The 25,604-nt window shown below is 58.8% G+C and overlaps 6 protein-coding genes across 6 annotated transcripts; 3 read left to right on the top strand and 3 right to left on the bottom strand.

The window, feature by feature from the left end:
* Positions 1–200: 200 nt before the first annotated feature.
* On the top strand, positions 201–2,691 carry MYCTH_66289 (uncharacterized protein). The gene is made up of 4 exons (XM_003661270.1): positions 201–709; positions 773–977; positions 1,046–1,254; positions 1,320–2,691. The coding sequence occupies exons 1-4, from the start codon at positions 526–528 to the stop codon at positions 1,403–1,405; spliced, it is 684 nt and encodes a 227-aa protein (XP_003661318.1). The 5' UTR covers positions 201–525; the 3' UTR covers positions 1,406–2,691.
* Positions 2,692–3,522: 831 nt separating this feature from the next.
* Positions 3,523–14,272, top strand: MYCTH_2116710 (uncharacterized protein; the record flags this gene model as incomplete). The annotated part of the gene is made up of 7 exons (XM_003661269.1): positions 3,523–3,535; positions 4,897–5,073; positions 5,181–6,777; positions 6,847–7,366; positions 7,424–9,220; positions 9,278–11,899; positions 11,957–14,272. 7 exons carry the CDS (start codon positions 3,523–3,525, stop codon positions 14,270–14,272), a joined length of 9,042 nt encoding a protein of 3,013 aa, XP_003661317.1.
* Positions 14,273–14,685: 413 nt separating this feature from the next.
* Positions 14,686–16,920, bottom strand: MYCTH_2300559 (uncharacterized protein). The gene is made up of 3 exons (XM_003661268.1): positions 16,607–16,920; positions 16,230–16,463; positions 14,686–16,016 (listed from the first exon to the last, which is right to left on the bottom strand). Exons 1-3 carry the CDS (start codon positions 16,786–16,788, stop codon positions 14,906–14,908), a joined length of 1,527 nt encoding a protein of 508 aa, XP_003661316.1. The 5' UTR covers positions 16,789–16,920; the 3' UTR covers positions 14,686–14,905.
* A 668-nt stretch (positions 16,921–17,588) lies between these two features.
* MYCTH_2300555 (uncharacterized protein) lies at positions 17,589–19,715 on the top strand. The gene is made up of 4 exons (XM_003661267.1): positions 17,589–17,962; positions 18,134–18,529; positions 18,638–19,249; positions 19,363–19,715. The coding sequence occupies exons 1-4, from the start codon at positions 17,767–17,769 to the stop codon at positions 19,473–19,475; spliced, it is 1,317 nt and encodes a 438-aa protein (XP_003661315.1). The 5' UTR covers positions 17,589–17,766; the 3' UTR covers positions 19,476–19,715.
* A 440-nt stretch (positions 19,716–20,155) lies between these two features.
* MYCTH_2300554 (uncharacterized protein) lies at positions 20,156–21,756 on the bottom strand. The gene is made up of 2 exons (XM_003661266.1): positions 21,432–21,756; positions 20,156–21,285 (listed from the first exon to the last, which is right to left on the bottom strand). Exons 1-2 carry the CDS (start codon positions 21,484–21,486, stop codon positions 20,405–20,407), a joined length of 936 nt encoding a protein of 311 aa, XP_003661314.1. The 5' UTR covers positions 21,487–21,756; the 3' UTR covers positions 20,156–20,404.
* Positions 21,757–22,493: 737 nt separating this feature from the next.
* On the bottom strand, positions 22,494–24,030 carry MYCTH_2300553 (uncharacterized protein). Its single transcript, XM_003661265.1, has 2 exons — positions 23,628–24,030; positions 22,494–23,522 (listed from the first exon to the last, which is right to left on the bottom strand). Exons 1-2 carry the CDS (start codon positions 23,907–23,909, stop codon positions 22,566–22,568), a joined length of 1,239 nt encoding a protein of 412 aa, XP_003661313.1. The 5' UTR covers positions 23,910–24,030; the 3' UTR covers positions 22,494–22,565.
* Between the last annotated feature and the right edge of the window lie 1,574 nt (positions 24,031–25,604).

Below are 25,604 nucleotides of genomic sequence, written 5' to 3'. Positions count from 1 at the left end.
TGCGAGTAACCTCAGGCCTGTCTTGACCGTATGCCCAATATCTATCTGTATTTGGTAGTCGCTTGTCCGTCTGATCACATGATCAAGTTCGGATAAACCTCGGCGAGAACCCGACCGCCCGCAATCTGCCCGTCGACCCATCGACCCAGCTGCAGCGGCGTTGTTGGCAGCGCCTTGCATCATACCCCTCCGATAGGCAGCCTGGTTCGACGTCCACGCGACTTGCGCGTCCTTTTGTCGGCTCCAGAATTGACTCTCCTTTTTGATACCGTGTCTGCCAGGCTCGTCTGGTTTGTTGGCGTGTTCATCCATTTTTTTATAACCGTTTGACACAGGCAAGGAAGTTGCCGGAAGCCGAATCTCGACCCCGCCAAAACTGGTGAGGCGTCATCGGCCCAGCTGGTCAGCTGCCCCGACCCGCCACTACATCAATCTCGTTGGCTCCCTTCGCATCTAGACCTCGACTTTCGACCTCGCCGATATTGCGTTACTGCCTTGCCGGTTCTTACCTCGATCGAACCCACCATGTCAGGTATCTGGGGCTGGTTCGGCGGTGGCGCCGCGCAGAAGCGGAAAGATACGCCGAAGAATGTCATTCTCGACCTCCGGACGCAGCTTGAGATGCTGCAGAAGCGTGAGGCCCATCTCACGCGCCAAATAGAGGAGCAAGAGCAGATTGCGAGAAAGAATGTCAATACGAACAAGACAGGTATGGCTATCGTAGTGGCGCGCTCATGGTTCCGATCCGGTCGGGATGCTGACATCTCGACAGCCGCGAAGGCGGCGCTGCGGCGCAAGAAGATCCACGAGCACAATCTAGAACAGACACTCAACCACATTGGGACGATCGAACAGCAGGTGAATGCGATCGAATCGGCGAATATCAACCAGGAAACATTCTTGGCCATGCAGCGGGCTACCGAGGCCATGAAGAGCATACACGGCAAACTGACGCCGACTAAGGTCGACGAGACGATGTATGTGACGTGCTTCCGTCCTGCGATCCGGGGATACACAACGGTTCGGGTACTGACCGCGCTTGTAGGGATCAACTGCAAGAGTACAACAGGCTCAACGAAGAGATTGCCGATGCAATGAGCAATATTGCCGTTGGCCCGCAAGTCGACGACACCGAGCTGGACGAGGAGCTGGAGGCACTCCAGCAGCAGGATCTCGAGGACAAGATGCTCGAGACGGGCACCGTCCCTGTCGACTCCATCCAGCAACGCCTGCCGACGGTGGCGAATGGAGAGAGTGAGTTGACCTCGTGGTTGAGCCACCAGGAGCGTCATAAACGGACCGTGCTAACGTCGCTTCAGTCAAGGGCAAAGCACCTGCAGCCGCCACCGCCGAGGACGACGAGGAAGCAGAGCTCAGGAGGTTGCAGGCCGAGATGGCTATGTGAGCATGGGATGTGGCATGCGAGGTTGTCGTCTCTCAGCCGGTCGCCTAGGACCAATACATCCCGATGCCGACTCGATGGTGGCCCCTCCTTTTACGTCATAGGTCGCCCATGGTTTTGGGAGAGAAGGGGGATGGGCATATAGGGGAGGGTAGCCGGGCTCTGGCGGACGGAGTGCGCACCGTTTTCCGTATCGATACCGACACAACTTCTGGAGTTTTGCCGACTTAGCGGAGGGTGGCGTTTAGGTTTCAGGATTTAATGTAGTTATGGGGAGGTCGCACAGAGGAACATGTCAGACGCAGGTTGGTTTAACGCAGCACGAGTTTTGTTACTTTTCCTGCCCCAGCCTTGTCTCAGCTGCAGGCGTGAGATGAGGCTTGTTGGCGCTCGGTATCTTCTTCAATTGTGGAAGGACTGAAGGAATGCCGAGAACGACAGGAGAACAACAGCCGTGACGCGGTGTTCCGGTGATACCTGGTGGCTGGAGCTGAGCTCTGGAACAAACAGCCCTGGCCAAAGAGGGTTGCGCGGTGCAAAGGACGGATTACACTCCTCCGTACTCCGAACACAACTCGGTTCACTAGCCAGGTCGCTCGGCAACCTCGTCGGTGGAGGGAATTCTTACACCGCCTTTTAATGATTGGATCTCGGAGCGCATCCCGGCCTCATGATCAACAATGCTCGAACCATGGTGGAGACGACGTCGTGTATTGGGTGCCGTTGAGCCTCGGGGCGCGCCACCCTTCGCCCTCCAGCCTTGTCAGGTGTCTGATCGTCCTCTCCTCGACTCGTAGCGCCTGCCACTTGTTTGAGCATCGGGAACGACGATTTCCTCGAAGGAGCTCCTCGAATTTTTAACCGCCTGCATCTTGCAGATTCCAACGGCAATTACCTCAACACAGAAACAGATAGCTAACTACACATGGACGGTGTGCCGTATTCCGTTCAACTGTTTACGATGATTAGCTACAGGCTGTGCACCTCGAGTCATTGGACGCTCGAGGCTGCCGGGATCTCTCGGTGAGATGGGGAGTGGGCACGGCGACATGGGTCTCTTGCCGAAGCCCATCCCGCATGACGACTCTGGATTGGATGGATGCGGAGCGCGTCGTGCTAGTTATGTGCTGTGGACGGAGAATGGCTGCTGCTCAAGCGCAGAACTCCCACTTTTTTGATAGTAAATTACATAGCCAGGACCATGCTGCCATGTCTGGAAGCCCGTCGGTTTCGGTCACACACATCAGCGGACAAGTCCATCCGTAGTCTGCGATCCGAAAACTTTCACCAAAACACGACCCGCGCCATTATGTGCCATCATCGGATGTGAAGAGTTTGCGGTTACATTTCGTCCGTGGGATCTTGGCAAACCTGCTCGAGTCAACGTTGCTCGCCCAACTGTTAGTGTAGGACATGGGATGGACCCCTGTCTAGCGTCCTTCTGGGGCGGTCAAGGACCCTGGAAGAAGTCCTTGCGCTAACAGATCGGCTCGTGAACCTGCGTTTTGAATACCGTCAACTTACACTCTGATTCTTTCTTTATTCAGCTCGATTCCGACTGGCTGAGTCGGGGAGTAACTCAACGACTTGGAACCTGCCGCATCGAGCTCGCAGAACTGTCCGAAAAAAATCTCGAGGATTGCTGTGTGTTGGCTTGCACCCCGGACGATGCCCCACGTTCCGTCCCAATATTGCTAGCGGGCCCCACTGAGCTAAGGTACCCTCGCGGTTAGAGTGGGCGAGCGACAGGGATCCCCAACAAGCGACAAGCCAGCAGACAACCACGTAGCACGCCAGCAACACAACATCGTAGCTCTGTTGTACCACCATCAACGCCATGGTCGGACTCGCTGTCGACGGGACAGGATGGGTTGTAACCACAGCAAACTCGCGCGGTTGTCAGAGTGACAGGAAGGGAATATATACGCAGTACCCTTCCCGGCGCACACTACCACACCATCATCTCTCACCAGCCTGATTGTGTCTTTTTCGATTTTCTGCTCCAGGTTGGGTGTGCAAGGGACACATGCTGTCCAGCTTCCCGAACGGGATGCCCGACACCAGGGGACCTTGACCTCACCCGAGACCTGAGGCGTTCTGGGGCGTCCCTTGATGGCTCAATGGCGGCCCAAAGTTGCGCCAATTCCCAAAATCCTGTTCCAACCAATAATTGAGCGCGAGGCTCAAACAATATCTTTGATATTCCGACCCGGAGACATCAGTTGACTGACCGGCGAGATGAGATAGCCGCAGAGAGATAACTAGCCCCGAGAGGCTTGAATCGGTGCGGTCAATGCCGGGCGTGGCCTGCTCCTCGGCCCGTCTCCCGTGCTGTCCAAAGTATCGTTTTTTCCAATGGCCTGGCGTCGTGCTCGTCACGAGCCATTGTGAATTTGTGATTGCCCATGCTGCTTTCCGGATTTGTCTCGATCGATTGGGCAGTAGCCTCGCCTTGCGTCGTCGTGATCGGTTTTTATCCAAGTGATTGATGGGTTCGGCATCCAACCCCCGTTGCAGACGTGGCGCCACTGCAGCTCTGTGGGCCAATTCGGTCGTCCTGGATGCAGTCGGGCCAGTGGATTTGCGAGGTCTTTGCGACCCCGCGCCCATAGAGCCTGTCCCGTTGCGTGGGGTCGACGAGTTTCCTCGCCTGGATGGGTGTTGATTGCCGCGGCGAACTGCCCTAGTGCCGCAGTGTGGTGTTCAAGCACGCAGTCAAGCAGTTCTTGCCAAGAACCCAATCGCTCTTTCCTCCACCTGCCCCTCGCCTCGCTTTCAAGGTCATCCCCTCCCCGGCCCTGACCGTCTCCCCTCCTCCCGATCTAAGAAGTCCGCAATGGTTTTTTTTGCCTTTCCACATGCCACCCCACGGGAGCTTGGGTAGCTTGCTTACTAGTGACTACTTACTCCCAGCTGCTCTCACCCGCACAAAACCCCGCCCCTCTCCCCAACACCAAGCTCCTCCCATCATCGCCGTTTGTTTACTTTGGAACTTATTCACGGATCCTTAAGATCGTAGCGGCCAACCACAGTCCGCGACACCACAACCACCAATTGAGCTATTTGTCGCCGGCTGCAGAGCGTCAGCCGTGCATTGTATGTACATTTGAGCATCCCGTACAACGACTTTAACCCAACCAGTGGCTGAAAGCCATTCGCGACCCAACGCCCCACCAAATCTGCTTTTTGGTTTCGCGGGAAGCCCATCTGCAGCCTCCCGGAGCAGGCAGAAACCAGACTGCCTCCCCCTCCCCATACTATCGACCTCTACAGCCCGTTTTCGGCCCCTCCTTCCTTTTCGACATTTGTAGTCACACACACAGGCCTGCCGTGTGTTGCACTGCACCCGCTCCCGCCCGCATATGGAGGATAATAAGAACACCCCCCAGGTCCTGACGACAGTCGTTGAGAGCCCCTCCTCGGACGGTCGCAAGGCAGAAGAGGTGGTCGACTCCGCCTCCTCCCCCAAGACACAAGTATGAGCATCCCAGCAGGCGAAGATGTCGAGTTCAGTCCGATCCGGACGGAACTGCATTGGTCCCAGACCCAATTTGACAATGTCAAGTTTGCCGATTTTAATAATGTGCAGGTCGCCCAGTATGGAGAGGTTCAATACTTTCAGCAGCCCCCGGACTCGGACGAAGAAAACGCAAATGGCGTGAACGGTGAAGGTGAGTTCTGCTTTCATCTGTCATTTCCTTCTCTTCCCCTCTCCTCCTCTCTGGGAGTTGGGGTGGTACTAGAATGGGCGGCACTGAGACTGACCTACGTTGATAAGGTGACGGCGCCGGTTCAGGCTCACACCCGGAAGGAGGTGAAGCGCCGGTAGAAGAGGCGGTGCCTGCCGCTGGCGCTTCGGCTTCGAAGAAGAAGAAGAAAAAGAACAAGAAGAAAGGCGAAAAAGCAGCAGAGAAGGCCGCTGAGCCAGAGCCTGCCCCAAAGCCGGAACCAACCGCCGAGCCTGAGCCCGAGCCCGCACCCGAGCCCGAGCCCGAGGTGAAGCAGGAACCGGAGGAACCAACAACCTCCGGTGGCAACAAGAAGAAGAAGAAGAACAAGAAGAACAAAGACGAGAAGGACGCCAAGTCAAAATCTCCCACCGAGGAGAAGGCCACCGAGCCGGAATCTGCAACTCAGAGCGTCGAGGAGCAGCCCAAGAAAGAGGAGGTTACCAGCGAGCCTCAACCTAGCGACTCCGTGGAGACAGCCGCTGCCACCGAGAGCAAGAGCGACGATGAGCCCAAGGCGGAGGATCCCGCAGCTGCATCCGCGGCTGCGACAGGGCCTGAGCCCGAGCCGCAGGTGACGGAATCCAAGACTGAGGACTCTCCTGCCGCCGAGGCACCCTCTTCAGACAAGACCATCGACACTGCGCCCGGAACTGAGGCAACTCCAGCCGAGCCCACCGCAGAGTCGACTGAGGCTAAGGCTGCTGCTGAAAATGCTCCCCCACCCGCCGAAGAAGCCGCGCAAGCGGAGAAGCAGAATGAGCCCGTCCCGGCTGATGCTGAGGTTCCGGCTACGGGCGGACCGGCGGCTGAGGCAACCAAGGAGCTGGCTGCGGCTGAAACACCAGACGCTGCTCCTGCTGCCGAAGCCAGCGCTGAGACTGAGAAGTCGCAGGAAACCCAAGAGACGCCGGCTGCAGAAGGAGAAGCGACCAAGACCGGGGAGCCCGCAGCCGAGCCTGAGCAGATTGCTGAAGAGAAGGCTTCAGCTCCCGAGTCGGAGGAGGCTCCTGCCCCGGCTGGGGAAGCTAAGCCTGCTGACCAGAGCCAGAACGCTGCTGAGCCCGAGTCTGAGGCTGCCGAGGTCAAGGAACAGAGTGCCCCTGAGGCGAAGGAGGGGACTTCCGAAGTCAAGGACGAGCCTGCTCCTGAGGCGAAGGAGGAACCTGCGGAAGCAAAGGAGCAGCCTACTCCAGAAGCCAAGGATGAGCCTGCTCCCGAGGTGAAGGAGGAGCCGCTCGAGGTCAAGCACGAAACTGCTCCAGAAACCAAGGAAGAGCCGGCCGAGACCAAGGACGAGCCCGCCCCTGAGGTGAAGGAGGAACCTGCCGAGGTCAAGGACGAAGCTGCTACAGAAGCTAAAGTGGAACCCGCCGAAGCCAAGGAGCAGCCTGCTACCGAGGCTGAGGAGACGCCTGCTCCTGAGCTAGCTACCGATGCTAAAGAGGACCCTACTCCTGAAACGACAGAGACATCGCCTCCTGAACCTCAAGCCGACGAGGTCAAGGAGGAATCGGAGCCGGCTCCCGAGAAAAAGGACGAACCCGCTCCCCCGTCCGAGTCTGCAGAGGAGGTAAAGGAGGAGCCAGCTGCTACCGATGCCGCTGCAGCAGAGGTAGCATCCAAATTTGTTGATGAGCCCTCTGAGTACGTGATTAGCTATCTACAAAAAGCATTGTACTTGGCTGGCTTTGCATAGATGCTAATCATTAACAGGGTGACTGAAAAGGATGGCCCCGCTGAGGCTGCTGCCTCCGAGGAAGGGCTTGCTCCCGAAGCTGCCACAGAGGCTACCCCGGCCGAACCGGAAATCAAGGAGGAGGCTCCAGCAACAACAAACGAAGAAACCTCCGATTCTGCCAAGTCCCAGGACACACCTGCTAAGGAGGAGGGTACCGAGGCCATTCCTGAGACAGAGATGGAATCTGCCGCCGAGTCTGCCGATGCTGCTGCTAAGGACACGCCAGCGGAGAAGAGTGAGGAGCCAGCGGACGCCAAGGAGTCGGCGGATCCTTCTGCCGAGGAGGCTGCCGTTGCTGACAAGGCAAGCCCTGCTGAGCCTGCGCCTGCCGAAGTCGCTAAGAGCGAGCCCGCGACTGAAGCCCCCGAGGCTGATGAGTCCAAGGCGGCAGAGGCGCCCGAGCCGGAGAAGGCTGAGACTAATGAGCAGTCGACCGAGGCCGTCAGCAAAGCCGAGGAGAAGGCTGAAGAGGAGAAGCCTGCCGTTGATAATGGGGTAAGAAGGCCAGAATGCTAGCGATCACAGTATTCTTCATCTGTTAACCTGAACTAGACTGCTGTCGAGGCTGAGAAACCAGCGGAAGTCAATCCTGCTGAAGAGGCCGAGCCTGCACAGACCACGGCTGAGGCCGAATCTGCTCCTGCCACTGAAGGCGACGTCGACAAGCCGGAAGAGAAGGCCGAAGACACACCTGCGGCCGAGGTAAAGGCGGCCGAACCTCAGGAGGTCAAGGCGGAGGAGACGGCAGCCGAAACCGCTGTAACTGCGGCTGATCAGCAGGAAGAATCCAAGCCTGCCCCTGCCGAGGAAACCCCGGCGGGTAAGGAGGAAGTAGCTCAATCTGAAAAGCAGGCTACACCCGAGAAGGTGGAAGAGGCTAAGCCTGAATCTGTCGAAGAAGATTCCAAGGCTGAGTCTGCTGAAGAATCCAAGCCTGAACCTCCTGCTGAGGAACCCAAGACTGAGCTTCCTGCCGAGGAATCCAAGGCTGAGGCCGAAGCCGACGTCAAGGCTGAGCCAGTCGAAGAAGCCAAGGCTGCGCCGGCTGAAGAGGGCAAGGTCGAGCCTGCTGGGGCTCCTCAGGCCGAGGTTCAGGAGGAGGCCAAGGCCGAGTCGACCGAGGAAGCCCAGGCGGAACCCACAGAAGACGCTCCCGACGCTGAGATTAAGGCTGAACCAGTTGAGGCCGCCAAGGATGAAGTTAAGGAAGAACCCATTGAAGACAGGAAGGCAGAAGCTGTTAAGGAACCGGAGACCGAAGTCACCGAAGAGGCAAAGCCGGACTCCGTCGTGGAGCTTAAGGTTGAAACTGAGGCTGCTACGACAGATGCAGAACCTGCTGTCGAACAAGAGACTAAGGCCGAAACCGCCGAGGCAGCAAATGCTGAGCCGGCTGAAGAATCCCAGCCTGCACCAGTTGCAGAGGCCGCGGTCGAGTCTGCAGAGGAAGCCAAGACAGCGCCCACCCAAGAGGCACCGGCGGCACCGGCGGAGGAACCTGCTCCCGTCGAAGTTGCGCCTGCATCGACTGAAGAGGTCAAGGCAGAGCTTGTGGAGGAGACTAAACCGGAGCCGGCTGAGGAGGCTAAAACAGCTGAGGAAGTCAAGGTTGAGTCTGACGAAGGCAAGGCTAAGCCAGCTGAAGAAGAAGCGGAGCCTACCGAGGAGGCCAAGCCTCAGCCTGTTGAACAAGCCAAATCTGAGTCTCTCGGTCAAGAAGCTCGGCCCGAGACTGCCCCAGAGCCCGCCCAGGAAGTGGCGGTCGAACCTGAAACGACTAAGCCGGCAGTCGAAGGAGCCCTTCCGTCAGCCGAAGAGAAACCGGCTGACACGCCCACCCCAGCTCCATCTCAGGACGAGAAGGCCGAAGACCCCAAGGCAAACGGAAAAGAAGGTCCAGAGACGGCTCCTGCACCAGCACAAGAGGAGACTACACTGGAAGAAAAGCCCAAGGAATCTAAGACAGAGGACGGAGAGAGCAAAGACACGGTTGGGCCAATTCCCAGCGAACAGAAGGTGGCTGAGAAGAAGGCGACAGGTGAGGCACACCCAGTATTGCTTGATACCCCCGGTGGTAGTGGAACGGCGGAGCAGAACGCCCCAGAGTGCATTTCACAACCAACGGACACGGACTTGGACTTGCAACTTCCGGATACCCATGATACCCAGGACACGAGTTTGACGACTTCGACTGTAAATGATGATACCCCTGATACCCCCAAACAACTTAATACCGGTGCTACGGCCGGAGATAATGAGAATGACGCGGAAAAGGTCTGTTCCGACGCTGGCGCGGAGCAGGTTCATGAGATTGCAACATCAGAACGCACAGCGGACGGCGAGCAGGCTGTAAGTGCAGGCTTAGTGCCAAGTTGCTATTACGTGCTTTTACTCATGAGACAACAGGGCTCCGCGACTGCTACGACGGCAGGCACCGAGGGCAGCACAAACCCCCAAGAGCCTCTGCCGCAAGCCGCTTCTGAGATCGCGCCAACCACGGAAGTTGAGACTCAGACTGAGGCTAAGGTTGAGGCCGAGGCCGAGGCTGAAGCTCAAGTGACCAGTGCCGGAGAGCCTGGTGAATCAGTGGCTGGCCAGTCCTTGGCTCAAGAAAGCGGCGACGACAAACCTCAAACGGATGTCGAAACGACGACAACAGAGCCGCAGCAGCAAACGGAACAGACCAGTGCGGGCGAGGAAGCCCTCCCTGCAGAGGCAAGCAACGCTGACGTGCCTGCTCCTGTTACCCAAGAGGATGGACACCTCCCTAGCACCGACATCAAGGAGGCCGCCTCGGAGCAAACCTCGGCCCAGTCTGTTGAGGCGGCTGAAGAGGAACTGCAAGCTGAGAAGTCGGCAGCACCCGGCGCTGAGACAAGCGAGGAGGCCGTCCTCGAAAAGATTGTTCCAGAGGTTGCTGAGGGGGAGAGTACTGCTGAAAAGGAGGAACGAGTCCCTGTCGAGGAGGACATCACTGAGGCTGGAGATGTGCCACTCCAGACCAGTCATGACGCAGATGCAGCTGCCGAAGCCGAGACTGTGTCTGAGCCGGTTCAAGTCGACGAGAAAGAGGCCCCGGTAACCGTTACAACCGAGGAGTCGACGCAGGCACCAGAAGTACAGGAGACGGTTCAGGAACCTACTTCTGATACAGCAGAAGATAAGAAGACGGCCTCGGTTGTCGAGGAGCCTGCGGCCCCCAACGTTGCTGCCGAGGAGCCGGCACAGGTGCTGGAAGCCCAAGATAGCAAGAATAATGCGACGGTGGTGCCACACGATGTGAAGGAGCCTGAGCCGAAGGCGGATGACCTCGCGGTTGACACCTCTCGCTCCCTTGAGAGTGATGCAACTGCGGCTGCTGAGGTTGCCTCGAGCGTCCCGGCCGTCGAAGCATCGCCAGAAACTCCAGCGGCCGCGAAGGCCATCGATGAAGCAGCAGCTGGTTCGCCGACTCCGGAAGCAACAGTGCCTGGCGAGGCAACCGTACCCGAGGAACATCCTTCCACAGAGGACCCGAAGCTTGTCGCTCAACCTGGTGCCGAGCTCACCGCCGAGGAAGTCCAAGCCATCGCCCAGGTCGCTACCACGACACAGGACCCGACCACTGAGCCTTCTGTTCCTGAGCCTACCCAAGCCACGGTGGACAAGCCTGGATCTGAAGTGGAAGCTGTTGCCACTGAAAACGTAGAGGCCGAGGGCCCTGCCAACATTGACGCGCCTCCTGGTGTGGAAGGGCCCGTCACGGCTGAGCCACCCCCCATCGTTGAATCATCTCCTAGCGCTACGGGAACTGGCGAGGTTGATGACGTTCAAAAGGGCCAGACTACGGAGATCCCCGAGGCTGATGGCGTTGTTCAAGTCGACAGTCCCTCAGCTGAAGAGACCGTGGCAGTTGAGGAACTGACCCCAGCGGAGGATTCGGTCCAAGCTGCCGATGCTGTGAGCACCAAACAGTTGGCCGAAGCTGATCAGCATGCCGTAGTAGATGATCCATCTGTAGCCGAGGAGCCTGCCAGCACGCCGGAAACTGTTGCACCTGCGCCTTCCGTTGAGGCTGAAGAGGCGATCCAGGCTGCGGGGGCCGTCGAAGCCCCGAAGCCTGCTGAAGCTGAGGAGCATGCGCATGCCGAGCCAATTGCTCAAGCAGAGGCAGATACCAAGGCTGGGGAATCCGTCGCGCACACCGAGGGCGTGCCGGCTGAGCAGTCCGTCATTCTCGCGGAGCCTGCTGCTGTCGAGGAGCCTACCAAGGGTAACGAGGCTGAAGACGTGGTGGCTCGGGCAGTCGACGAAACCGTTTCAAAGGATGCTGCGACCGTCGAGGAACCTGCCGTCAAGGAAGAGCCAGACGACAACCTTGAACCTACCTCTCAGGCCACGGCCAGCGAGGCAGCAACAGAGGCCGCCGCCGAGACGGAGGTGACCGAGCCAGATCTCAAGGCAACGCACCTCGAGACTGGCAAGCCAGAGCCGAGCGAAGTCTCATCACCGCGCGAGACGGAGCAGGTTGGCCCAGAGACGGCTTCCGAGGAGTATGTTATGGTTGAGGAGGCTGCCTCAATTCCGCATGACAACCAGTCAATTGTGACTCCCACCGCCGAGGTCCCGGCCGCTGCCGAACAATCCACCGCTTCTTCCCTTGAGAAGGTGATTGTATCTGAGCAGCCCGAGGATGGCCAGGATGTCGCCACCTCCCGCGACTTGGCGGCCGACGAGCCTGTTGCCGCAGGCACCGAGAGCTTCCAGCTCGTTGGTGAATCAGGCCTCATTGACCAGTCGGCCGCGTCGTCGCAGCACGTCTCTACCTCGGAATTGCCGTCCCAAGAGGGTGTCCCGGCAGCCGATGCCGCGGCAGATGAGTCCATCGTCGTCTTGAGTGCGCAGACCTCCCATCTGTCGACTGAAGGACCGGTCGTACTCGAGCAACAGCCTTCGCAAGACACCGCAATCACTGCCGCTGTCGACGTTGAGCAAACACGAGCCACGGCCGAAGATAAAATCATCTCTCCAAGCGAGCAGGTGGCCAATGTATCAGAGACACTCGCTTCACCAAAGCGCGACACCAACCCAGCACCTGCCCGGGAGGAAGCAGGGCAGCTTGAGACGATCACCGCCAAGCCTAACGACGCTCCTGGCGTGGCTGTGAATGAAACGACACTAGCACCATCTGTCGTCGAAGAGAAGCCCTCAGTACAGGTTGCTGTCGCCGATTATGCTGTCGCGTACAATGCTACGGCTGCCAACTTCGGCATTGCCAGTCAAGTTGGCGGGGATAGCCCTGTTGAACGCGTGGTGCACGGTACTGCTTCAGACTACGACCCGAGAGACACAACTCTCTCCCTCAAGACCGAGACGACGTACCCTCTGCCGACGGAGACAACACTTACTCTGCCCACCGACACAACGCTCTCGCTGCCTCACGGCGCGGCAGGGCCACTGCCTGATGACAAAGCCGAAATCGCCGCCACTGAAGACCTCTCGGCGAAGAAGCTCGCGGTCGGGGCAGGCATAGCGGGAGCCGTGGGGACGGTGGGAGTAGCAACTGCTCTGGTTGCGCACAACTTGTCTGACAAACTTGATGTGCCTCCGACAATCTCGCGTCTTGAGGAACTCGCGAGCAAGCTTGATGGGCCAGCGGCCTCAGACGCCGTTACTGCCGAGGAGATTCCTGGAGAAGGGGCCAGACCTGACAAGGTGCCACCGTCGCATAAGCCGGCTGAGCAAGCCGAGGCGATGGAGTCGTCGCAGGTTGTGGTGGACAAAGTGGCCCCGCTCTCCGAGTCCTTCCACATTGTCGAGAAGGACGCACCAGCCCAAGAAGAAGCGGCAAAGGGTGAGGAAAAGAAGGGAGCTTCTTCTGAGGATGGTGAGGAATCTGTCGCGCGGTTTGCTGTTGTTGCTGGTGGCGAGGAAACGAAGGCTGACGATGGCTCTCTGGGTGCTCCAAGGCCGACAACCGAAGAAACAGGATCCGGCCAGCAAGGAGACGTCGTTCTGGACTTCCGTGTACCCACACCTGCTGTCATTCTTCCTGACCTCGACGATCCTGTGGCTAAGCAGCTAGGCCGGATGCGCAGCCTGCGCCGGCAGCGGAGGAAGACAATCAAGCAGGCCGAGGAGATGGTGGCCGCCGCCGTGGTGCTCTATGCTACCGCCGAGGCCTTCAGTCCGCCGGGTAGTCCGAGACTCGCGAGTCCAGAGACCAGTGTCCTTGGTTCGCCCGAAATGCATTCTGATGCGAAGGGGAAGGGGAAGGAGGCCGAGGTGCACGCCGCATCTCCCCAGGATGATCCGTCCGGAATCGAGCAGGATAGGGGCAGATCCAGGTCGAGAGATCTTCCTGAACCTGTTGCTGACCTCTCAGTAGACGCCAAGATCAGGGAACCTCTCAAGGCCGAGGACTCCAGGATTGCCCACAGCTCGCGACGCCACAGCCACCATTCTTCCCGCCACCGGTCTCACCGCGACAGCCGAGACGGAAGTAAGGATGGATCCAGACGTTCCCACCGGTCCAGGTCAGACAGCCACGCATCGGTCCGCTCGCGTGGCGAGGATGAACCCCCGCGCACTCCGATTCGCGAAGACGCCGGCTTCGGCGAGCATAGGAGCAGCCCTCACTCCCGGAGACATCGGACCCCCGAGGAACAGGCCGCTCACGAGAAGCGCAAGGAGGAGCGGCGCCGTGCCCGCGAGCTGGAGAAGGCCAAGGACGGCGCGCCAAGCTCGCCAGCCAGCGCAGACAGGGACAGGGACGGGTCCGCACCGCGCGAGCGCTCAGAGCGGTCCTCGGAGCATCACCGCCACTCGCACCACCGCGATTCGCGTCGGCACAGCCAAAGCCGGCACAGCATGGAGCCCAGGCCATCCAACGTATCCATCCCCCCCTCGCCCGCGGCCAGCAAGAGGTTCTTCGACATCAAGAACGGCCAGAGCGTGCTCGAGGTCAACTTTGGCGTCGGGCCCCGCGACACGTCTGCGTCGAACGGCCCGCCGCCGACGTCGTCGGGCTCCGCCTCCAAGACGACCGTCACGGGCGGTGGCGCTCCGCCGGAGCTCAGGCGCAGCAGCACCAGCAGGGTGCGCCGGTCCGAGGAGCGCGGCAGCAGGGAAAACAAAGACCGAGACAGGGAGAGGGAAAGGGAGAGGGAGAGGGAGAGAGAGAGGGAGAGTGAGCGAGACAGGCCGTCGACGGCGGAGCAGAAGGCTACCAAGGCCTCGGTTGCGTCGGCAGGCGAGGCGGCCGTGGCTGGGTCGTCGTCGTCGGCGAGCGGTGGCGATGTGGACTCGCAGGCCCACAGGGCAAAGAGGCAGGAGAAGAGAGAGCGGGCCAAGGAGAAGGAGGCCAAGGAAAAGGGCGGTATCAGGGCCGCTATCAAGCGGTTCTTTTCGAGCAGTTCGTGAGGGGTTGTGGTTCTATGGAGTGGAAACGAGATGAGATGACGAGTTGCCCAGGCTAAGGGGGAATGCTTGATTGGTTGGAAAGGTGATGATGAGACATGGTTTCCTTTTATTCTTTTCATTTTCCCCCTTCCTCCCCTACCTCCTTTCTCGTCTTTTTCTTCTTTTGTGACTTGACGATGGACGGGGGCTCATGATGACGATGGTGTGTTATGGACTGATGAGTAGCACGAGAGACATGATGTGTTTGGCAGTCTCTGACGAAGTTGATGAGGCGATGATGTATTTGTTCATGTTTTTGTCGGGCGACTGATGATACTTGGTGGCAAGTGACGGCCGCCCCGTGACAAGAACACGACGAGATTGGATGTTGTACACGATGTGTGTATGTTGATGAGCAACTTGAGAATGGCAAGCATCTTTCCCCTCCCCCCCTTCCTCCCTGACGGTCAGTCATGGTCACAGACAGAGCCAGAGTGATGGAGTGACCTAAACACGACATTCAACAGCACATATATGGTTATCTTTAAAGAGATCCCAGGTCTCTCTCACTCATATACAGACTCTCTCTCACCCTCTTAGAGTACAGCAAGCCAGTTAGCTGACAGCATGCTCCGAGGCTCTCATACCGGTCGGTTAGTGCACCTTGTCGACGAAGTTCATCACCTTCCCCCCGGTGCAGCTCCTCTCGAATTCGGTGATGTCCTTGAGGAACTTGATCCGGAAGAGATGGCGGCTCTCGGCCTGGACAAAGAAGAAGGTTTCGATGGCCCGGACCAGCTCGGACTCTGCGGCGCCATGACGGGCGGGCCCGGAGGGCAGCAGAAGTCGGATCTCGAGGGCGACCTCGGGCGAGGAGGCCTCGACGCTAGCCAGGACGACTTGCCACTGCAGGATGCCCCATTCCGGGGCGCGCAGGAAGGCGGCCAGGCGGTCGAACTCGAAGTAGGCGCCGTACCACTTGAAGCTGAAGCGGCGGTCGCGGCCGCGCAGGCGCAGCACCCGCATGTGCTCGCGCTCGCCCTCGGGCACGACGGCCGCCAGCGACGCCGGCAGCGGGTGCCGCGACCCGACGTCGCCGCTGACGTAGCGCACCAGCGGGTTCTTGAGCCGCTGCAGCGACGTCTGCACCACGATCCCGGGCGTCCCCTCCGGCACCGGCTCCGGCACCGGCACCGGCACCGGCTGCTGGCTTGTTCTGTTTGCTTCGGAGGCGGAGGCGGAGGCGGCGGCGGTGGTGGTGGTGGTGGAGGAGGAGGAGGATGACAACGACGACGGGTCGAGGATCTCGATCACCATGGTGCGCGTGTCAAAAACAAAGTCGGTGGCTCCCGCATCGGCCGCCGCCGAAGCGTCCTCGTGCTGTTGCTTCTGCTCTGCTTCTTCTGCTGTCGCCTCGAGGGGCGCGCGGAGGGGGCCGACGGCCCAGGGCCCGGCCTCGGAGCTGCCCAGCATGGATCCGATGGCGACCCCAGGGCCGAGGACGTCGGCGATGTAGGCGCGCTGGCTCGGGGTGAGCGGCTCGGAGGTGTATATGATCTTGGTCAGGCGGATGCGGTGGCGCTCGTCGGCGGGCAGCGAGGCGATGTGGCGGACGATGCGGACGACCTGGCTGCCGTCGCCGGTCAGCACGTTGACGCGGTAGTGCGCCAGCGCCGCGGCGACCTCGGCCGGTTCCATGTTGTGCCCGGCCGACAGGACGCTCGCGCCGGCGTTCCCGAGGATCTCGAGAGTGAGATCGAGTGATCTATAACCGGCGACCCTTTAGCTTCTTCTTTCCTTTCCTTTGCCGTTTCTTTTTATTTTCTTTCTTCTCTTTTCTCCTCTCTTTAGAAAAGAAAAAAGAGGGAAAATAAAAACAAACAAACTATTAGTTCTCTTCGCTCCGGCACCGCACATTCCGTGTCTGAGAGCCCGCTACCCTGGGGCAGGCTAGGAAGAAATTCAGACAGGCGCATACCGGTAAAAGTGACCACTAGCATGGGTGGTCAAGACCCAGTCGCCCGGCCCGATGAGACGGCAGTTCCGAATCAGGTTGCCCATTCGGGCCCGCTGTGCCCGGTTCTCGGCCGCGTCGGTCGCGAACAACATGGGGAGGCCGCCAGATCCGCCACCGGTGATGCTCAGGTAGGCACTCCGGCGGTACGTGTTGTCGGGGCTCGCATCACCCGCCAGCCGCTCGATTGTTTTGTACCTTGAAAGGTTGTGGCTCCCCCCGTTTGCGTCAGCAAATGCATATATTCATATATTCATAGAGGGAGAGAACAGGGAGGGAGGGAGAATGGAGAAGGGGGGGGGGGACAAGGAAACAGGCACAATGGTCGAGATTGTCCTTACAAGTCCTTCTTCGTGGTGAGGGGCACACGGCCCAAGTCCGGAGCCGACTGCTCCTTTGCCGCCGACTCCAAGACGGCCCGGATGCCCTCTTCGTCAGGAGGGTACTGGACCGCGGGGTTGTAGAAGGGATGGATCCTCGCGACAGCAAGGACCTCGTTCAGGGAGTAGGCGCCGGGTTTCATCCTGGCAGTTTGCAAGTCAACCGTCTCTCTCACCACAGCTAGGAACCCCGTGCGGTCTGAAGTGATGATGACGTACTGTAGTAGTTGTGTCTTGTTTCTGTTGTACGGGAGAGGGTGAAGAGAAAAGGAGGGGGGGGGGGGGGGGGGTCTCTGAGCCAGGTTGGGAGCTGTCTCTGCTCGTTGTTCATGTGCAGTAAGACGGCGGCATTGCGGTTATATTCCGTCCCGCGCGAAACGCGGGTGCGTCTCCTGTCCGGAGTATTCCCCCCCCCCGGCTCTTCCCTTTTTTTCCCTTGTGCTCCACGGAAATCCGAGGTATCGTGTTTGTACGTCCGTATGTAATCCATACCGCAATACTTCGTACATACATACACGAACCAGCTGCTATGTGTGTCGTGTGTTGTATTTACAATAGCACAGGGGTACGGAGTATTCCGTGTGTGAAGACGTCCCTCAGATCCGTACAGTGTCATGGCACTGTTTGAATCATCTCCCTCCCCCCCACTACTAGTAAGACAGGATCAGAAACATCGATCGACCAGTGTTGGCTGGGGCCGCCAAGCGCATGCTTTAAAATGCAAAGATCAGCGCGCCGCTTCAGCTGGGTTCCGGGGTAGTGTACCGCGAACCACACTAGTGGTAAACCACGATTCGGCTCGTCCCGGCCATCACCGCTCGTCTTACTCCGTGGGGGAAGTGCTTTTGTCGGTGCGAAGGCGTCATGAGGTGCCAGGAAGACGAAGGTTTTGATTCCCACGCGACATGTCGCCTTTAAGTGGCCTGTCCAAGGCGACTGTGGGTATATCCATAACACATGATGAAGCGAACGCGGCAACGGATGTAACTTGCCTCGGCCGTGACCGTATATATCATCCAAGAAAACCAAAAGCAAGCGCTGCACTCTGCTGAACAAACCGGGAGGCGGCAAGGTGGACACTGCTGTTGGCAGAGGTTGCTGGAGCAAAAGGAACGTAAAACATGATGACCCCCGCCGCCGCCGAGTTGCTCTCGCACGAGCGTGTCGACGTGCTGATACGAAGGAGAATCGCGGAGCTGCGGGAGACGCCCTTCGCCCCCGAGGCAGACCTCCCCTTCGTCGTAGCAGACTCGACCAGAACCCTCGGGCAGCACCAGCGGTGGATGCACCATCTTCCGCACATCCAGCCCTTCTATGGTGAGACTGCTCAAGGGTTTCTTTCCCTTCCCCCACCCTCCTCCTCCTCCTTCAGTTTGACGTTTGCGGCTCCCTCGCTTGCCAGGTTCAACACGAAGACGACCATGCCATGGTGTTATCATGATAGCGTTGCTGACTCCTGCCCCCTTTTCCCCCTTCCCCGCCTTGGAGCCGTCAAATGCAACTCAGACGCCCATCTCCTCCGGTTCCTGGCCGACCTGGGCCTCGGCTTCGACTGCGCCTCGCCGGCCGAGATCGAGCTGGTGCTCGGCCTCGGGGTGAACCCGTCGCGCATCGTCTACACCCACCCGTGCAAGGCCGCGTCGGCCCTGCACATGGCCTCGGACCGCGGCGTCCTGCTGACCACCTTCGACAACGCCGACGAGCTGGACAAGATCGCGAGCGTCAGCCCGGACATGCGCCTGCTGCTCCGCATCTACGCCGACGACGAGACGGCCGCCGTGTGCTTGAGCAACAAGTTCGGCGCGTCCCTGCACGCCACCCGCCCCCTGCTCCTAAAGGCGCGCGCCCTCGGTCTCCAAGTCGTCGGCGTCTGCTTCCACATTGGTAATGCCGCCGTCGTCCCCAATTCTCTTTTCCCCCCACCCCCCCCCCCCACCCCCTCTTTAACTATTTCATCCTGTCTTAACACAGTGTCTATTTTCCCGGAGACAGGATCGGGAGCGACGGATCCCAAGGCCCTCCACGCGGCCGTCCGGGACGCGCGGCGCATCTTCGACCAGGCGAGGGACGTGGGCTTCGACTTGACCATCCTGGACGTCGGCGGCGGCTTCACCGACGCCAACTTCGAAGCCATGGCGTCCGCCCTGCGCCTGGCGATCGAGAGCGAATTCCCCAGCGGCGACCGCGTCCGCATCATCGCCGAGCCCGGCCGCTTCTACGCCCGCAGCTTCTACACGCTGGCGTGCAAGATCATCGCCCGTCGGACGCACGACCACGACAACAACGATGATGATGGCGACGGCACCGGTGCCGTGGACGGGCCGCAGCTGGACATGCTGTACCAGAACGACGGCGTCTACGGCTGCTTCATGAACCGCCTGGTCGAAGACGAGGTGTTCGTCCCGACCCTGATCCCCGTCGACGACGACGACAAGGAGGAGAAGGACCAGCCCGGCGCACCGCCGCGGCGGGCCCGGGCCCAAGGGAAACACTTGTATTCCGTTTGGGGCCCAACCTGCGACGGCTTCGACTGCGTTTCCGAACGGGCGACGTTGCCCTGCGAGGCCAGGATCGGCGACTGGTTGAAATACACAGACATGGGAGGTGAGTCTTTTTGTTCTTTTGTTCTTTTCTTTTTTTCTCTTTTTTTTTTTTTTTTCTTTCATTTTTCTTTTTATTTTTTTCTTTGTGGACGCTCGCCCTGACTCAAGAGGCAGCATACTCGGTAACCTGCGCGACAACCTTCAACGGATTTCCCAATACGTACGAAATTTTGTACGTGAACCCGGGGCCAGAGGTCGTATATCGAAACGGAGAGAATAGGAGTTAGCAAGTGGAAAGAGAGGTTCGATGAATGGTGGAATTAGGAACACACCTTCATACCAACATAGCGTGGATGCCTGGTGTGCGCATCCCAATCCACCAGGAAGGCGCGATTCGTGTACAGAGTATAATTATTCGCTGGATTGAGAGGGCGATTACGAAATAGAAAAAAAGACCCGAGGCGGCCAGCCTCACGTTTGAAAACAAGACTTGATTATGCCTCCTGCAACCTGGTTCAAGAAGTTTCAGATAGTTCCTCGCATATAGTAAGTGTGCAAAATTCAATGGGCTGTGATGCAGTACGTTATCTACGGACGCGTCCATCATGTAAGGTTTGATAAGATAAGCCCTGTGGATCTGGCAAACGGGCTGGCAAACGGAGGGTTCTTTGTTCCTATCCTCTACTTATACAGAGCCACAGGGCTAGCAAGCGTAGGAAGAAGACATCGCACTTTTGAACTATTTACAATACTACAACCTTCTTCCATCAATTGGAACCATCTTCCATCAGGCTGTCTGTAATGCGTCAACGACTTGAAATATCTTGGCCGGCAATATCGGGGCGAAAAAAATCACTAGAAAGTTCAATAACTCCGCAACGCCACTATCCCCCCACCCCACCCCCAATCCAGTGATTGATCTCTGTTGTTAGCATTTTACAGGATGAAAATGATGAATTAATTAATTACCTACACCACAATTTCCCCCTCGGATTTGTTAGGTTTAAAAAACGCAAACAAATACTGTCTAATTTAGTGCTTTGGTTTCCTTCCCTTTAATTTTTTTTTTTTTTTTGAACAGCAAACTCAACCTCTCAATTTTGACCTCATCAATGGCCTCATTATTAATCTAATTATTTTCCCCTCTCCTACCCTCTCCTCTTCTCACCACTCCTCCTCCCCTTCATTCTTCTTCCCCTGCCTCCGCTCCGCGCACTCACACAAACGGAACGGCGTCCCACCTGACACGGCGCAGATGGCGCTCCGGGTCGCGGACCTCGTTCCGCGCGTGGAGCCAGCGCCGGTTGTCCAGCAGCAGGACAGAACCGCGGGGTAGGGTCTCGGACGTGAGGTGCAGCGTCTCCCGTCTCGCCTCCGGGCTCTGGAGCGCCCGCTTGAGCTCGTCCATCGCCCGGGCCGCTGCCTCGCTCAGCGGCGTCACGATGTCCTCCCGGAACCGGATCGAGGCGGAGGCGGAGGCGGAGGCGGAGGCGGATGCGGAACAACCCGGGGCGAGGATGCTGCCGACGAGGTGTGTCCTGCCGCTGGACCGCACGAACTCGGGCGGCACGGCGATGCGGAAGTCGGGCCGACTCAGGGCGTCCCGGGCGGCGGGCGAGAGCTGGCGGAGGACGTGGCGGGCGGCGAGTGCCGAGAAGACGCCGCCGCCGCGCCGGTCCGGCTGGAGGACCTGCAGGGCGAAGTAGCGCGGCGGCCGGTCCTCGTAGCTGCAGTCGGTGTGCCAGGGGAACTCGCGCATCGTCTCGGACCGCGCCTGGCACCCGTTGCTCTGGAACCGGCTCGCGCTCGGCCGGATGTCCCAGAACCACCCCCGCGTCGCGCTGTGGTCCACCGGCTGGCCGTGCCCGTGGAACCGGCCCAGGCCCACGATCAGGCCGTGCAGGTACCTGCTCTCGTCGTCCGGGAAGCCCAGGCTGAGCTTGACCATGCCCTCCCGCTCGAGCAGCTGATTGACCTCCTGGATGTGGCCTGGTTGCTGCAGGCAGTCCAGCCGGCTCACGCTCAGATGCGGTACTGCATTGCTGGTGGTGGTGGTGGTGGTGGTGGCGGTGGTGGCGGCGGCGGCGGCGAGAACACCTAGACCACGAGAAGCCAATGAAAAAAAGATGGCTAAGTTTCAGCAAAACCGTGTCCCCGATCTTGAGCCAACAGCTCCGAAACGGGAACGGAAATGAAAAAAAAGAGCATGTTGGGATGGGAAGAGGAGAAAGTAGGGAAGTTACGAGTAGGCAGGGCGCCAACCCCGGAATGCTTGAGGGGATGCAATAGGTGCTGCATGGTGGTGGGAAACGATGGGAAACGAAACAAGGTTCGGCCGTTGATTGACTGACTGCCGGGGAGCTGTTGGCAACGAACACTAAGTACTTAACTAACTAGGGCACAGAGCTTGAGAACGAGTCTGGCCTCTACGATCAGGCAAAAATCAGATATGCTTTTTTGAGTTGGTCAATGGACCGGGCCGGCGTGATGAAGTATCGGTAACTCCAATTTGAGTTGGGAACAGCCCCAGGACCTCAGATCACTTATCCCCCCCCCCCCCCCCCCGGGGAATGGGAAGGGCGAGGGGGTGGTTGGACAAAGTGTGCCGCTGGCACCCACGTACTGCCGAGTCTGGCACCACATAACCAAGCACATACAAACGAAGCAACACACACTCCCGCGAACATGTCCGCTCAGGGACCCATGGAGTCTCGCGGAAGGGTAGCTTTGAGGAACTCTCCTTGCTAAGAGCCACTGGGGTTCGCCCAAATGGAGACCCGATGCCCCGGAGCGGTCAAGAGAGGTGAGTCGCTGTGTCTGGGATGTATTCGGCTCAGCTTTGTGATCTCTCGGTAGCGCGCGCGGGATCCACGGCTCTGGGGCCACACAAGCCCCTGCACGAGTTTGGAAGGGTGCCCCTCTCTCACATTGATCCGGAAAATGACGAGGGTTTGCGCGCTCAGGGCGGCTGATCAGCGCCGGGTTTCACGATCAGTAAGGAACAGCCAGCCCTAAGCAACCATTTTGGGCTGGTGACCAACTACAAGTAGTGTGGTGTTTCAGAAAGCCAAAGAACATCGCTAAGGTCGCACTCGGCCACGTCGGACAGGGTGAGTCCTTCAGCTGGCCAGTCCAGAGACATGCTCTTGGCATGCGAAGAACGGGACCTCCCCCTGACCGATCGCCGAGTAAACAGAATACTCAGGGGCTCAGCTGCTCGCACTACTACATAGTAGTATTGTAGTCAAGTATCATGACTTACGTACGGAGGACGAAGTACGCCGTACATCGTTTCGTTTCATTCATTTTTGGTATTACGGTAAATTACCTTATACTGGTGAATTAACCCAAAAAAGGAAAAAAAAGAGAAAAGGAAACTAGATTTGGGTGTTGGTCGGCCATTCTGACGAAGATTCGCTGTCGCTTGCATCCTCCTGCACGACAGAGCAGATCCACGCGGCCCCATTGCTCACAGCGCAGATGCGGCCCGGTCCGGCTCTCCATGTCCCAAAACCGAGGAGCTCACCATGGACGACGTGGTACGTTCCGACCAAGGGTTGACGGGCGGACTTGGCGGGCGACCCGAGCACGACATCGTACGAACGCTGCTTCACCAGCCGCTGTGCGATCCAGGTGGGACGGCCGGGGACGAGCTGAGCGGCGTTCTCGAGCTGCTGCAGATGAGCCATCCACTCGGAAGCGCTCAGCTCATCCCCGAATATGATGCCCGCCCCCTTGCCGCCCCGGATTGGCTTGAGGAGGTATTCGCGCCTCAGGTCCGGAGACTCGGCGCAGCGCCGAAGCAGCTCCCGGATCGCTGGCGAGCCCGGGAGCAGCGTCTCGGCGATGCCGTGACGGAGGGCGTCGGCCTGCGTCTCGCTCAGCACGGACCGGGCGACCAGCGAGTCGAGCTCCTCCCGCACGAGGCCGAGCATCCGCTTGTCATGGACGAGCAGAACGGCCCGGAGGTCGTTGAAGCACCGGAGGGCGACGGCGCGCAGCACGTCTCGGGGCAGTGCGAAGAGCTCGCGCTGGTGCAGCTCCAGGCCAACCTGGTGTATCTCCTCCAGCGTCTCCCCGCCGAAGGAGAGCAGGCGGGTGGAGGCGGAAGGAGGAGACGATGACGACGGGGCCAGACAGCATAGCTTGTAACCCTCGAGAGCCCCGTCGTCGGGCACCAGGCGGAGGTCCTTGGGCGCGATGATGCGCGGCCTCAGACCAGAGCGGCGCTCGAGGAAATCAACAAACATGTGGATGTCGATTCCCGCCTCCTCGCCTTTCAACAGGTGCAAGGGGCGGTCGAGGCGAAACAGGCTGCACAGCCCATCGAGGATCTTTGGGGGTGGTGATCATCATTGTGTCAGCCATGCACAATACTTAAGGGGCTGGCTCGGCCAGTGTCAAAGCCGTACGCCATAAAGAAAGCCAAATGGGCCTACCTTAGGCGAACTGGTCTCGGAGCGCAATCCTCGCTTCTCCACGCCGAGGTTTACAAGGGCCTGTCGCCCATACGCCTCGTGCATGAAACCATTGAAGCTAAAGCGAGCGTTGATCTCGGTGAGACAGAAGATCTCGCCCGATGGATACGGTCCTCCTTGAACAACATCTCCGACCAGGAAATCGGGTCTCCAGGAGCCGAGGACGTGTCGGAACTCGGGCAGGCTATGGGGCACTTGAGTCTCGATCCACTGCCAGATTGCTCTTAGGACTAGGCATAACATAACGAGGGGCAAAAGAAGAAAAATCGAGTCCGGAAACGGGCAACGCAACGCACCTGGAGGAGCTCCTCCTCTTCCTTGGCCAGCGGCATCCGCTGGGGGAACTGGGCGGCCGGGTCAGACCACCATCTCTGCACAATGTCAACAATTTGCCAGAGTAAGGGCGCGGTGCAGCCGCTCGAGCTGCTCCTGGTGATGCTTGCCGACGAGGATGGGCCGGGGGCAGGCGGCCGCGTAGGAGCCCTTGTACCACTTCTCCACCGGGCACAGCCCCAGGAGGCACGACTCGTGCATGTCCTGCTCCTGGCGGTAGATGGCCGCGTCCGTCGCTGCGCCGGTCGGGGCTTCACCGACGGGGCCGAAGAAGGCGTGGATCTGCCGCAGCGGCTGCGCTCTTGTCGACTTCATGTTGGTGTCTGCCCGGTGCGAGTTCAAGCGGGAGCGTGCAGGAGGAAGAGCTGTGGGAAGTGGTGGGAAACAACTTGGGGTAAGAAGAGGAAGGCGCGTTTGGGCTCGTCGTCATCTGCCAAAGCGAGTTCGTTGCCATTGTAGATACACTACTCCGTACTTACTTTATGTACTTATGTACGGATTACCCGTAATATGCATGGAGTGAATCGTCATTAGTGTAAGGTAGCAGCTAATGCATAGAGCAGATCTTGCACGGCGAGCGCGAGGTCAGAGACCAGGGCCACGGAGATTCCTTGACTGACGCCCGAACAGCTGAAGCGCTAACTAGTGCATGTACGGGACGTGACTGCCGATTCGTCGGCCGATTCTGGCCACGGGTCCATGATGTGCGGAATACCTGCTCGCAATGTCGCGGCATCTTCCAAGTCTGGCCCTGTTTGACCCATCTCACCAGATCGCGCAGCTTCCGAAGCTGCCGTAGTAGGTTGTTCCAGTGGAGCCAGAGATTCCACCGTGTCCTACACGCGGTCGCTCTTTCCACGCCCTGCTTCTGCTAGGCACCCAGCCATCAGCTACCATTATTGGTCAGCAAATGTTCTTCCCGACAAGATTAGTTTCGCGGGTTCGGAATTCAGCTCAGGGCGTGTACCTGTATGCTACAGAAGCGTACCGAAAAAAAAAATGCAGCCATCTACGAATTGTTGTCATTTGTGGTCCCTGCATCTTCTCGCTGCTCCTGCGGCTGAAAATGATCTGCGTCCGAATAAGGTTAACTAGTCGACGGATCCCCGGAGCGGATCGTTGCGAGCCCCACAACCCCAACAACCAGATGCGGCACAGTGCAGACCACACGGCGACCCTGAATCAAATACGGAGTACTAGTGTACGAAATCCATGCAAACACTACACCCGTGAAGGCGTATTTTGTACCCCGTAATTACTGCGGTCATGTACGAAACGCCAACGATGTTTTGGCAGCCTGTAGGCGTGGGGATCACCGCAGTGCTGCGCTAAGCATCACACACAGCACAAACGCCTCCCTATCAAGGAAGGCGAGTGCACACCGTGCCGCGTCTCAGCACACCGCCAGTGTGAAGAGTGAGCGTTCCTCCATGTCATTGGGGGCAACAAAACAAAGAAAAAAAGAATAACAAAAAAGAGGGGTAAAGGGAAAGCGGGGGATATTATTCGCTGTCGCACTATTTTTGTTACAAGGACCTCGATCTAAATTCCGACTGGGTCATTTTCGCAGCTCAGCCGCCTGGCTTGACCTTACACTACGCTACG

This window comes from Thermothelomyces thermophilus, chromosome 2, assembly GCF_000226095.1.
Source record: "Thermothelomyces thermophilus ATCC 42464 chromosome 2, complete sequence".
NCBI lineage: Eukaryota > Fungi > Ascomycota > Sordariomycetes > Sordariales > Chaetomiaceae > Thermothelomyces > Thermothelomyces thermophilus.
This window is presented reverse-complemented; position numbering and strand designations above follow the sequence as displayed.